Here is a 16,054-nt window from a genome sequence, read left to right on the forward strand (position 1 = left end):
GCACGATGTAGAGAATAATATAATATATTCTCTGAATCGTGATTTCAGGTTATCATTATATAATACGGATATAATAATATTATATTATGATAAAACAATAGTTAATTTAAAATTATTCATAATATAGAATGTTTTTTTTTAGAATTTTGGACTTAATACTAAATAGAAACCCATAATATTATACGTTCTAGGGAATGAATCTAAAATTAAAATAATTTATATTTTTAACTATATTACCTACCTGCGACTAAATACAAATTTTAGTAGATAAGGAAATTTGTTTAATTTACTAACGTACGTGTTCTTACTCTTTTTTTATTTAAAATTTAAATGAGAGAAAAAAAATGTTTAGGTATACTTATGCCGGGTTGCACAAAACATATAATGAATCAATAGTGGGCTAATGGTCCCTTAAACAAGATTTACTTAACCATTAAATGTAATAAATTGTTTATGCAACCCAGCAATAATATGTATCATATTTATCTTATCGCTATCTTAAAAAACAGGCAGATTATGGTAAAAACCACGTCTGTCCAGGTTATTGCTGGAGTTTAAAAATGTTTGTTTTGATTTTATTATGTATTGTTATTTGTTAGTTTGAACTTTGAAGTTATAGGTATGTTAATATTATAATAATATATTATAAAATCACATTTACTATTATAACGTTAGTTATATTTTTATAACACATACCTAAGTAATAATGAATCTTCATTACCTAGTGTCTGAAGTATGAAATATTTTAGTATATGGTGAAATATTTCACCATAACGCGAAACATTGAAATTTTTTTTAACACAAATAAAAATACAATTTATTAATTTTTTTAACACAATGTTCAGTGTTCTAAATTCTTATGTAAGAATTCAGTAGGTATACAATATACATGTATAATATTGTATACATACTTGTATCATTTAAACATTAAAATATTTAAACATTTTGAATACTATTTTAAATGTATAATACCAACGTTTAGGTTTTAGGTATACATTTAGATACCATACAATTATGAAAGTGATTTATGACAATTATATGTAAATATAAAACTTATATAAAAATACAACAAAATTTATTAAAATACTGAAATATTTCATTTTTTTAAATTTCATGAAATTTTCAAACACTAATCTTCATACGTAGGTATACCTAAATATATATATATATATATTATTAAAATGTACACATATCCAACTTAATATTATCATATATTATCATGTGATTATTATAAATGTGTAATTACTTTTAATTTTAGATTCTGAACGGAGCGAGGAAGTTATAGTGGTCTTACAGTGATGTTTATTTTTTTATCCTGTAAACGAAATTTCTACCAGAAGGAGTACTACGCGATTTAACATATAGTATCTTATTTGTTAGCAAATTGGATCAAGATGGTACTTTAGAGAGGTTATTTTTCGATTTTCTGAATAGTTTTGAACGCCACGGGAAAAACCACCAAAATACCCTATCGCTAAGCTATTTTTTTTCTAACGTTTTTTAATCAACATTGAAACGAATACAATTTTAAAATAACCGCTAAAAATGAAATATTATGAATTTATATTTATTCAATTTACTATTGAACATAAACATAATTTATGAATCTAATTTCAAATTATATAATATTATTTATTAAATTAAATTTATTTACTAATTTCTATATACAAATATATATATTGCTACGTATATAATTACTAATTGTTACACTGATCTTCCGCTCAGAACCGTTTTTTTGTCGAATGCAATCATTGCATTTAAATCGAATACTGTATAATAATACACTATGCTGTCCGAGGACCGAAGGAACGATGCACAAACTAAACCTAACCTAACTGGACATACTCCGCCACACTGTACTTATCCGCTTTTTTAATTTAAAATTTCAAAATTTTTATTTTAAATGACTTTAGGTACAATCTATACATAATAAGTAGCACAATAAACATAATAAATGTTTTATGTGTATGCAATGGCGTTATGCTACCGGTGAGACTTTCAATTAACTTTTTTAATTGTAATTTGTGTTATTTTTGTTAAATCCTGTTAGAACGTTGTGTGAAAAAATTGTATATATTGCACTACAATAGCAAAGTACTGCAATAATGACGTTGAATTAACAGCACTCTTATAATATAAGATATATCATAATTTTATTATAATGAATTATCCAGACGGATATATGTTTAGTGCATATAGGTATCGATAGTATAGCTATAATTCCTATAGGTAGTTAACCTAGGTATTGTAAACAAACTATACTTTGAATTGTAAATGCAGTTGAGAAGTATTTATGAATATATAATATGTACCAAAGTCTATCGTTGAATAAAATAATAGTTATATAATTTAATAGCTGCAGTTATTTCAAATTTGAACTATTTTTTTATTTTTTTAATGTTTTTTACTTAATTTGTAACTAGTAGGCGTACCTATACAATAATTTAATAATAACTTTAAATTACAACAAAATATAAATAGTTTCATAATTATGACAAACTTTTTGATTCAAATAATAAATATTTTAATTATTGATTTTGTTTCTACTGTGGTAGTAAAAAAGTGCCTACTATAAAAAACAAATCTATTTTAAACTAACTACCTACCTTACCTATATTATGTATACCTATATTTTTACACTAATTTAATTTTAAAATAATCATAATATTAAATTAAAATTTTTAAAATCATAATAATATTCGATTCTATACATTTGGGGAAAATCAGATAAATTATTTCGACTTTTAAGTAATAGGGAATGTGAATATGATTTTAATATTAAATCAATTAAAAAATAAAATACCTATATAATGTATTGTTTTAATAGGTACATATTATGTAACTTCAGTAATGATCAATAATTGTGGCGTGTGAAAATTATAAAGTACTTAATAGTTTTTTTAAAAATTCTCTAAAAGTTGTAGATTAATGTTTTCCTTCTTAGTTTTTCTTAAAAAAAATGTCTGAATATTATCTTAATAATATTCCCAACCGTCTTGAAATATTGTAAAATATCTGGTGTGGTTATTATATGAAATTCAATATCTATTAGTACCTATCTAACTTATAGGTACAGCCGATACAGGTACCAGCTATTGATATTGAAATTGATAAATAATAATAAAAACGAATAAGTATACATTGCTATACATAGCATAATATATAATTATGTATGTCCTTCGCCAATAATGTGACAGACGATTGTGTGGCCTCAGTTTGTCTCTCACACATCGCCTGCGGTGTAATAATCATGCCACAGCTGACACCAAATTGTTGTTGCGCGCAATGAATAAGACTGTTAGTAAACGTGGGAGTATTCGTACTAACAGCCTTGTGTTTGGCGTACCGTATAGCCCAACCGGTATAAAAACCGTTGGTAGGGGAACAATTTGTATTGTTCGTGTTTTAGCTATTATATGTTTACAATTGTTTTATTCCCCAAATGTTTTATTTGATTTTCGTTATTAGGTCAAAGTAAGTAAAAATAAAGCATTCCTTAAACAAATAAATAACTAATAAATTCATATCATATCATTACATTATGTAGACTGACGAGTGACGATACAACGATTCCGAGAAGATTTATTAAAATACTTACTTATTTCTTCCATCCTTACGTGATATAACTAATATTTTCAAAAAATATAAAAAATCGAGTAAGTAATTTATTACGCGTGTTTAAAACTTTAAAATACTATTTGTTTTCAGTCTCCGATTTATATAGAATTACTGTATGAACATGTTTAGCCAATGTACCATCGATTTTTAACCTAAAATGTAAAATAAGTAATACTTACTCAGGTACTTCAAGAAAAAACCAATATCTGTTAAAATTAAAATGTTGAATAAACAATATACCATAATATTATCATTATAATTAAATAATAAAGTTTTATTTTATCACCTTTTTAATTATTTTATGTCATTATTTATTATATAGACGTTTCATGGTTATATTATTTATTATATTTTTATCTATGTACTAGTTTAATCAAACCAAGAATAAATTGAACTCATTGTTTACTAATAATGTTACGAAGTTTATATTATATTGAGTGTGGAAATACTATAAAAGTAATTTAACATTAATTATTAATAAATTGTATCTGAACATTACACATTTATATCTAATCAGTACAGAGAGCGTTCGATATTCTTTAATATTGATGTCTATTATTTATTATTTAAAAATTGACCATTCAAATATTATTCATAATTTTATTATGATTATCTTCTCAACATTTTGCGAAAAAAACAAGAAGTAGACAGAAAAAATAATAACAAGTTAACCAAAATAAATATAACAATATATATATTGATATGTTTATAATAGGTATCTACCTACCACCTATATTTAAGAAGTCAGTATAGACTAGATAAATGAAAGGACTATCACAATCCGTTATATTTAAATTTACAATCCTAGTGATTATATCAGTGGACAGTAATGATTGGGGTGGACAGTGAATTAAATAAAATAGGTAAATCGTAAATGTATTTTAAAAATACTATATGTATATAATAGGTATATTATAATATACAGGATGACCCATTTAACATAATAGACAATCATTATTTCAGAAAACACTATTGTTTTTAAAAATATTTTTTTTTAATTATTTTAAATCGTTACAAAACAACATTTTTGGAAAAAATAATATTTTAAACAGTTTTTTTAGGTTTTTTTATTCTTTTGAATAGAAATTAATTTCATATTCCGAAAAAGAATATTTTGTAGGGTACCCTGTACCAATCCGACCCGCTCATCAAAACTTTAAAGAAGTATAATTATTCATAAGCTACTCGCCCAAAATTCGGTTATTATACATCGAAGTACTCCAAAAAATATGCTACTTTGAATAAGGAATAAAAAATAAAAATAAATAATAAAAATTATAACGATAAAAATAATAAAAAATAATAATAAAATGTTGTTTTTTATAACTACCTACTTAAAATTATGTAAAATGCTTTAATAATTTTTGAAATGATGTGTGTCATATGTCATATGGTTCACTCGTAGATGTTAGAATAGTGAGTAAATAATAAATAATAGATACTAATTAATGTTTAGTAGGTAGAAAGTAAAGAGATTGTGGCTAAAATTGCAAACGACTTTATGGTAATGTTTCTTTTATAGTTTTATATGTAGTTTATATTTAATATATACATAGCTGTTAATAGATAAATAGATTCCTGTAAAAACAATATAATAAACAATATGGGTTTATAGTAACTATAATAACTATATAATAGGTAGGTATACCTATTACGTAAGCACTACATTTTTTATTTATTTTTAGAAAATATAATTTATTTTAATATTAATTTAATAACTATTTAATTGATGAATAATGATAATTGTTTAGTAATAAATAATTATTCTAAATTACTAACTGCATTGTATAAGTACAATATGTTTGTAAATGTAACATTTTTTCAAGTACATTGTTTTTCCGAGTATCATTACTCAAAATATTGGCTGATTTATAAATTGTTTATATTGGTTAGAGGAAGGGTTGTAACTTGTAATATTATAAGAAATAATAATTGAAAAAGCCCCTATAAAATGCTAAAATATACATTTTATATTTACCATGATTATAAAATATATAAATAGATACACTGCACTCACTGCAGATCACAAATCACCTAAATAATATACCTATAGTTCCTATTTATAATTCTATAATGCTATATCACTATAATGTACCAAAAATATTTAATATGTACCCTAACCTGTGGAAAATAAAAGATTCTACATTTCTAAAACTATTTGATGTGTATCACAATTTTTAATTTGTATAACATACTTTTTCTATCTTGTGATACCAAATATTTACGTAAGTCTCGCACCAGCACCACCCAATAAAAAAATGTAAAATTGTTTGATGGACGGTGATGCTGGTGAGACAGACGTACACAAATTCTTCTTCTTCTTCTTAAAAAAAATAAATTTTTACCATTATTATTTTAGTTATTTTTTTCTTATATAGGTAAATTCAAGAAAATATATTAGAATATACTGATTCCATAGTAGTGGGTAGGGGGTTGAAAGCCTTTACACTCTTCCCATAAATATATCAGTGCTAAATATATTTCTTATGACCTAAAAATAAATGTTACACTTAATGACCTAAAATATGGAAGTAAGATAAAGTCTGCATGTTTTTTGTTTTATTAATTATTGTTGATGTCCTTTTATGGGTTTTTATAATACTATACAGTATACACTATAGAGTATAGACTATGCATATTAGTCATTTGAATAATAATAGGTATATGCGTTTAAAAAACTTTGTGAAATACATTTTGATTTGTGTATGTACACGATTTAAATGAATTGGCATAATATTTATTGGTAAACGTCTCAAGAACGTTTATGTTATATTACAGTAATTGTTGTCAACCATTTCCAATGTCTTATTAAGCACTTTAAGCAGTCACGACTCACTTTGTATATTGATAATATAATAATGACTATAATGAGTAATGGGTATTGTTAGAAGACTACATAATTGTTTCTAAAATGTGTAAGCTTAAGAGGTTGGTTTTCTCTCACTGTATAAGTTATTTAAAGACTATTCTTAAGGGTTCAGTTGCACACGCGGATTTTTTACCAGTCATAATAATTATTATGTATAAAACATATTTTATCATCATTACCTTGTAGCATGTAAATCGTAGCCTGATACTCTGCCAATTTTTCATCAACGTAATCCTGCGATTGTTGCGCAATTATTTCTGCAGTTGAACGGCCGTCGGTCATCGTGTTCTCTTCATCTGACCACTGTTGTGGTGACGGAGCTTCAAGCACCACAAATTCTCGAGGTCTATACGACGGCATCGATGTAGGCGATTCATATACTTGCGGTGACGGACACTTTAATTATAAAATTAATAATTAAAAAAGTGTGATGCGTAGTAGCCAGTTGTAGCCTGTAGGTAGTACCATTGATTATAAATACTAGCAGTATTTATAATCAATGGCAGTACATAGTGCATGAGTGGGTCACTAAGAATTAAGATATATAAATGATTTTTAAATCTAAAAGCAACGATATAATATATTTTGATATTTAAATAAAAATTTAGAGTTAGGCTTATTATTAATATCCCATGTTTTATTTTTTGTGTAAATATTGTATCGGTCTATGATTTACTATTTTTTCATTGTTATATATATTATTTTATAAAATAAACTACAAAGTAGTAAAAAATAACCGGCCTGCGGCCCAAAGTACAACTTATGGTTAAATTTTAAATTTTAGAAATTCTAATCTTATACAAGCAATAGGTGCTCTGTAGCTGATGTAAAACCATGGTGAATTTACCGGTGATGGGTATCTATAAGGTTGTGGTACAGCAGCAGGCAATGGAGATGATGTGGGCCTCATCGGTTTTGGGCACGGAATGTACGGTGGTGGGAGACGGTGGATCGGCGAGTGTCGTGTTGGGGTCGCAGGTCGGAAAGACACAGGCGGAGAAGTCACCGATGGTGTCGGTGCCCATCCTTTAGGATGTGCTGGAGGCCTCGACATTACGCAGAATGGATGAAATTAACCTAAAACAGTGATATAACAATAAATTACTTATTACTCATCTAATATTATAATATATTATTATTATTATTGACTCGTTTTATTTTATATCATTATTACAATATTACCCCGTGGCCCTCGTATCCTGTTAATAATTATTTACTGTATATTATAGTAGTTAAAACTAAATATACCTACTAATATAGTACTATTGTAATATTATCAATATTTTAGATTTTAATGGATGCATGCATGCATGTGCGTATTATATTTTTATTTAGGTAATGTTAAATATATGCACCTATAGCTTTTAAGTTGATCTGTATGCCTAAATTGAACGTCAATCAGTACCTACTCGCAAATCGAAGTAATTATAATATATTTACTCATGACGAAAATTTACATAATTGAACGGAAATTCCTTGGGATTTTCCGGTTTGTTATGTTCATTATCCTGACTACAACTTCGGAATTTCGGAAACAAACAGGAGTCTTTTTATGTGCTGCGTTTGTGCTGGTATGTGCTTAACTTTCAGCATTTGTGCACCAAACCCTGATTTTTAATGATTTTTTCAAGGCTTGAGGTGCCAAGGAAATGCACCTTCGTTAGTTTCTCATTTAGACTATTGTGTGATAATAAATCCTTGGAAAATCAATAATGTAATTCCAAAACTTACTATCTAGTGATATATATTTGTATATTTTATAATCTATTAACAATTCATAATATTACATAGATAAGTCACTTTAATGTGTATACTTCCATTTTAGTCACCACTTGTTGATTTTATTTTAACATACTTGATATTATACACATGACACGACGTATACGAATGTAATAAAAATATAAACTATTTTTGTTCTATTTGCATTTTTACACTATATATTTTTAGTTTAATCGTTAAATTTTAGATTCTGAGCGGAGCGATGAATGTATTGGTTTTACAATGAATGTTTTTCTTTTTTAATTTTTGTGTCAGTCACATGTCACATATCACTCTTCATATATTCATACACCATTTGGCATTTATTATTCAGAGCAGTACCTAATACAGCTTTAAATTTAACTTTTAAGGGTGGATTTTTGGTAGAAAATAGGATCTTGTAATTAAAAATTCACAGTACTTACCTTTTATTACAATCAGGAAAATTAAAAAAAATATTATGAAAAAGCCGAAATTTCTACGCAATAATGGAAAAACTAGTTTGTCACAAAATCGATTTTGTTTTTTTGTTGTAGGTATTTTTCAAAAATGAATAGCTGTAAAGACTTAAATTATTCACCAAATACAGTGTGATCACGATTTATGGTAACACTAAATATCTCAGGTGCATGACCTTGTATTGAACTGGGGTTTTCTGGAGGTGATAGGGAGCACTTAAATACATATTTTCAGACCAGTTTCAAATTTTTAGCTCACTCGGTACGCGCATGCGCCATACAACTTACTTTTTTTTAAATGGCAACCCCAGTTTTTTTCTGCAGTTTCAGGCAGAGTATTTTTTTTTAAGCATTTTTTGTATCAACAGTTTTTTTTTATTTTCAAAACTGACCAAGTTAGAGTAAGTCAAAATTTAGATTTATGCATAATTCGTATTTAATGAAATTTTTATTTATAACCACTGGAAATAATAAAATAAGTGCCAAATAAATGTTTAATTGGTATTTTCTGAACTTTATATTATTTCTAAATATTTAGGCTTTTTTTACGATATTTATAGACACTTTGAAAACGTTGACTTTTCCAAGTTATTTTTCGATTTATTTGTGAACGAAAAAGCTTTAAAATTAAGTACACGGTCACTTATAAATTGCTCTTGTTTAAAATTAAAATTTACATAATTTCGTGAACTTATTTTTAATTACTAGTTAGTACAATATATAGTGAATACTGAATACCTTCCTAGAATCGTAGATGTCAGATGACTAGATTATGAAATCATGTGCTAATTTACATCGAAATAATTTAAGAATTTAGGTACTTCAGGCACATGCTTAAAGATCCTAATTTCTATTAGTGTTTTATTTATTATAACGGATGAATTAGAATAAACAAATAAGAAACTGATATACACATAAATATAGTGCGTCTTACTATATACGCAGCCTTAGCTGGTAGTGTAACTGAGTAGTGTAATTTCCCAAACTAAATCTTTATTATTAAAATACCTACCTATATCATCAATGTATACTCCAGTTTCAGTACCTACCTAGTTCTGCTTATACTTGTATGCAATATTTTAAATTTCTTGATAATTTAATTGTATTGACAATTATATTTATACCTATAGATAGGTACGGAAAAATTATACAATGTATTATGCCTAATGAGTACTTACATATTTGTAAGTATAAACTATAATAAGAAATATTATTATGCAATATGATAATTATTTACACGAGATATATGAATATAGGTTATTTCCTATTGGCAATACTTCATTGAATACATGATAATAGAAAAACCTTATATTTTTTTTTTTTTTTTTTTTTTTTTTATTGGGTAACCCGCGGCAACATAGGCCATTGGGTGTGGGGAGGGCACTGTAGGTTTTATATTGGGTAGGTTGATACACGTGTGTTGTGTTTGGCAGAATTTCTAATGGGGCACCCGTAGGTTTCTGCCGTGCCCCGGGGTGGGGGGATGGCGGCACTTGTTCTCCGGACACCGTGACTTGCACGGAGAAAAATGCCGCCCAGTGGTCGAGGATCGAACTCGGACCGGCTGTGCCGAATCCGTCGCGTTGACCGCTCGGCCACCTTGTCCCCCCACCTTATATTTATCATGTATATTGAGGTACCTATGTATCTTTATTTATTTATCAATTAATTTAATTAATTAACGCCAATCAGCAATTGCATATAGTTGGTAATAATAATACCGTTATTGAATTTATATGTTATATAAACATATATGATATACATAATAACAATTTATAGAAATCATAGAAGAGAAAAAAAACTAGAAAATATTACAGCATTCTAATTGTTATTTATATACAGTGGTATCAAATAGTAAAGTGTGGTAATAAAACTAAGATAAAATAAATAGTGTTTAGTATAATACATGAAATAACAGTTTTAGGTGGTGTTAAGGAGGCGAAGCATTCTATATTCCTATATGTATAGGATGGTTGTGGTTGTGGTTCGTACGGTGAGAAGGGACGTAATATAAGGAGTGGTTTATAGTTGGATAGTCGGGAATACGACAAGAAATATAAGAAAGATCGGGGACATCAATAGAGTCATTTAGTAAAGATGAGATAAAGTGGATGTGTATATGTGTTATAATGTTTTATACTACTTATATAATATTATGTGCTTTCGATCATTTCCCATAACTTTTTATTACCTACAGTACCTGTTTCATTCTTCGTATGCGCATTTGTTTTAATGGCTTTATTCAGAAACAGACATAGTCTTGAGACTCATTATTCCTAAAACTTCCTGTTAGTTGTTACTAATAATACATAAAGTATTAACATTAGCGAATAGTTAAGCTATTATTTGTTAGGTACGTAGGTACTCATTTATCACTTCATACACACCTCAAACAATTTACAATAAGCTTTTTTTACAATGGTGTAGGTACATCCATACATTAAAATTCATTTACATGCATATCGTAAAAATACCATCTTTAATGACGACCGTTAAGTCATTTTATACTTTTAATTTTAAATAAATATAATTTAGATCATAACAATATAATGTCACATTATTAACGTGAAAGTAAATAAAAATAAACAACTAGACTTAATTAGAACCTATTAAGCGCCTATTCAAAGTAGGTAGGTATCCATATCGTATAATAAATTGTACAATATAAAATGTAAAATTAAGTAGGTATTTTAAATGCACGATTCCATGAATTTATTATAATTTATAAGCAGATAAATTTAATGGAATCAGTTAACATATTAACAAGTAAATATATTTGTAAATTAAATCATTTAAATGTTTTTCATAATTCACAACATATTTTATTTTTATCTTATTATTATTATTTATGTAAGAGTTGTTAAAAATATAGAATTTTCAAAAAATTGTTAATAGTTCCATTCATTAAAATATGTATATATATTAATGTTTGAAATTGTAAACAAGTGATTTATGAGCCAAATCTTTCATTTATAATATTTTTCAAAGGGAACTGCCGAAGTCAACCCAGTTGTTTGGCAAATGATTCAATTTCAATGGACAACTGACAGTTTTTTTTATAGCTTCGTTGAATAGCGAGAGTGACCATAATATAATAAATTAAATAACATTTTATAATATTATATTTTAAAAATGAAAATACAAATGAAGACAAAATAAATATGTAATAGGTACTTTTATTTTAAATTGCATACAAAATTTATATTGAGGCTCTTTTAACCTATAGTGTTAATGATATTTTTGTTTATCATGCAATCTAACATTTTCATTTTGTTACCATAACTTTTTGAAACATAATATAACTATAATAATACATTTGTATAGGAGTATATTAGGTACCAAAAATATTAATGTTTTTGAATCAATTCTAACGTTTTTGTACTTTTTGTAGTGCATAGTAAGAAATAATAAAAATATAAAATACTATCATAATTCATAATATTTAAGTAGTTAGATGTAAATTGTTTGGGTACCTACTTTTCTGTTTTATAACTTAAAAATGAAACTTGAAAACTTAAAGATAAGTTTAAAAGTACAATATTTATAATTTTTAAAAACGTTTATAGCAATTAATAATACCTGAAGTGGTTGGCGAACGTTTGTTGAAAAAAGTATAAACTGCACAGTGTGGGAATGTGGGAAGTACTGTTAATCGTGCCATGATTTCCTATGCAAATCTTTAAAACACTGTTACCGACGATTCATTAAAATGTATTTATAGTCTACTGAGTGGTTAGTATTATAACTTATAACTCTAAAAGACTAGAATAATCACAAGCAATTTGTTTAATCCAACACAAAGTACTAAACAGATTAAAGTTAGGTAGGTTCTTATATTATTATAATAATATAATATAGAACAATAGATTTAGACGAGTTTTTTAATTACGTCATATTTATGTTATATAATAATATACAAATAGTTTCTAAAACGAATTGTAATGCCAAAATATGTGAATATTAATTGTATTATGGTAATTTTTTAATGTATCATTTCATACATAATTTCAATCTTATTTTTATGCATAGTATCATTAAATCATATTTTAACAAGATGAATATTGTCTCAATGAAAATGGATTATCTTTTATTATATTATGCTATTAAAATGTTTTGAACGAGAAAACATGGTAAATACAACAGACTATATTCTTAGCGTAGGTGTCTAGGTTCCTAAATCATAAAATAATTCAAGTTAATACATTATATTCCTTGTTCCTGCTGTTATTATATTAGTTTATACAAACATGATATTAATAAACTACAATTATGAACAATTAATTAAGTTTAATGAAATAATAATCTTCCACGTATCAAAAAGTGATATAATCGTACCCTATAATCTATATGTTTTTCTAAGTAATTTTACATAGTTTTTAAATATTGACATAAGCCATTTGTTCAAAAAATTATTACGATATAATATTATACACACATAATATATAAATATATTATATATATATATATAAAATACAATTCAAATACAAATAAAACTACAAAACTTAAAAGTTATAAAATGTGTGTCTCGAGTCTATACATTCTATTCTAATTTTATATTTTATCTTATAAAAAAAACTAGATAATATCATATTATTATATTATATCTTTGGCAACTAGTTTTATGTTCGTATTTTATATGTACATAATATATTCAAACTTATAAAATATAAACGAACATGCTATAAAGTTGTATTATAATGTTGTTAAATTTTATCATTTTTGTCGTGCGCTATTCCTTAAATAAAAATATTGTAACTTGCGAAAAAAAGTATTTTCTATACGAGTAAATATTATTAACAAAATATTTGTACAGTTATTATTCATTAATAAATATGGAAAACTGAAAGAAAAAAATCCCACGCCCACTAAATTACCACCTACAGGCTAGAAACTGAAAAACCATCTGTTGCAAATGAAAAAAAAATTTTAATTACATTATAATATACAATAAAATGTTAAAGAACTAACATTTTAAGAAATGACAAATTTAATGTTCCGTGTTATAACTAAATTGATTCTTAAAAATATACTTTTTAAAATTTCCGTTTTTGCAGAAGATATAGAAGTACTATAATGATATATGATCAACGATGTATGTAGTATAGGTACCTATATTTAACTATACCTAATATTATCTGATAAAATACCAACAAATCTTCTTCTTTTTGGGTTTATGGTTTATTTGGCTCTTATGAGTTATGACCATCACGTCTCACTGTTAAGCCTCCACCCTTTTCTGTCGAATACTATAGGTTCCTCCAATCAGTACCCCCTCCCAAATGTTCAGCATCCTTTTTAGTTTTTTTATGACATCATCCCAGCGCATTCTTGGTATTTCCAAAGGTCCTTTCCCTACACTCTACAGGGTTCTGAAATCAATGCACGTAGCAGTGGGTTTTGGTTTCTTCAAGCATAATCATTGCAATATCTTCCTCTTCTGATAATTTTAAATATGTCTAAATGACTATATATAAATATATAATCTTTCAAGCTGCTCAATATTCTTTCATCGTTTCCACTCCCTCATTAAATTATTGATGGCCCTTAATTGGGCCATAAATTCTCCATGATATTTTTCTTTTACAAATCTATGAAATTTTAGTGCCCAAGTTTTATCCCCATACAGTTTAACTTGTAGTATTTGGGACGTATCCAGCTGTTTTTCATTCTTCCTAACAATGCTATTGTAACTTTAGCAACTTCATTAGTCCAAAATATAGCGAGAGGGGCAAAATATTTTTAACATCGACGTTCGATGTATCGATGAATCAAAATTTAATACATCGATTGTTTACAATCTAAACTTTAGATGTATCGAATATTCGAATTCTTGGAAAAAATCTCGATGTCTTTTGATGTTTGATAAAAAAATATTTAAATTCTGTTTTAAGCGTTCAACAATGTGTTATACGATTTGCAAATTAAGATTATATTTTTTTCGATACATTGGAGACCAAATATCTATATATTGAACAAAAACCTCGATGTTATATGCCCAAATCTAGTCCAAAGTAACATTTATAATTTATATCCATCCTAATAAATAATACATAACAAATAGGAAAGAATAATACAATTAAATGTAAAACTAATTTATTTATTGAGTGTTTATTCTAGATAAAAAACATTAATCTAACATACTACCTAGACAACTATCTATACTTTTTTAAATAAAATGTTGTTGTTCACATAATTTATAAATTTATTGTAGACAACTTAATTTTGAATGATGATTAATAAATTCAATAAGGATTATATTTTGTCATATGCGATTTAATTTTATAAAACATTGTAACAATGGAGAATTTAAATAAAATGTATTATTTTAAGGGTATTGAAAGCAATAGTGTTTTGTCTTCGTATCTAATACACGCGCAAAATAGGAATTTAGTTGTATTCTATTTCAAACGTACTAATTGATCAAGTGAAGCGATAAGAACACTGAAAACATTTTAATTTTATCGTACAGTCTACTATATTGACCAAAATTGTTGACTTATTTTTCCTAAAAATTTAAAAATGACATTTTTTTAATCTATACTTTCTTAGAATTTAGGGGGATAAAACAACAATTTGGAAAAGTCGGCTTCGAATTGATTTGAATATATGATAACAAAACCAAATTTGTTTTCCTAGACTAATTTACAATGGAGATATTATAATATCTACATATCTAAATTTCCATGTTGCGTATAATGCATATGTTAGACGAAGACAGATAATCATCGTTTTCGATCCCCTAAATAGTGAATTTAATATATATCATACATGGACAGGTTTTTTTTAAACATTAAAATACTTATTTTCTTTTAATTAGCTACACAATATAATTAAAAATTAGTCCTTTATATTTTTATAAATATAGATAATATAAGGTCAATTAATGGTAGTAAAAATAATAATTAATTCATAATTTGTGCCAAGTTGAGTACGAAAAAAAAATCACTTAAAATATAGCGCTGATGGTGTTTATAGTGACCTCAATATAAAACATGAGTAATGATCATAAAAATAGAGTGATGAGAAAATGACACTGTACCCACTATAAGTAATTAGCATACTGGAAAGAAAATGGTTTTACGACTTAAATGCAATCTAGTATTACTATATTTTAGTAAGATAATTAAAATATATTTATAACTATAATGTTAATAATAGCATTGATAATACATAGTACTATAACAGAGTAGATTAAATCTATTATATGGTATTTTGTAATATGTATTGTATAATCATCAAAGATAATAGTACCTAACTAATTGATGATTAAAATGTTTAAGATATAAATATCTAGTATTTAACATGGGTAGTGTGTACAAAATATTGAAATTATCAGTATAGTTTATTACGT

At 26.1% G+C, this 16,054-nt stretch overlaps 1 protein-coding gene across 1 annotated transcript; it reads right to left on the minus strand.

The window, feature by feature from the left end:
- Positions 1–5,795: 5,795 nt before the first annotated feature.
- LOC132940652 (uncharacterized) lies at positions 5,796–7,541 on the minus strand. The gene is made up of 3 exons (XM_061008363.1): positions 7,335–7,541; positions 6,667–6,883; positions 5,796–5,941 (listed from the first exon to the last, which is right to left on the minus strand). The coding sequence occupies exons 1-3, from the start codon at positions 7,539–7,541 to the stop codon at positions 5,796–5,798; spliced, it is 570 nt and encodes a 189-aa protein (XP_060864346.1).
- Between the last annotated feature and the right edge of the window lie 8,513 nt (positions 7,542–16,054).

This window comes from Metopolophium dirhodum, chromosome 3 (assembly GCF_019925205.1).
Source record: "Metopolophium dirhodum isolate CAU chromosome 3, ASM1992520v1, whole genome shotgun sequence".
NCBI classification, from domain to species: Eukaryota; Metazoa; Arthropoda; class Insecta; order Hemiptera; family Aphididae; genus Metopolophium; species Metopolophium dirhodum.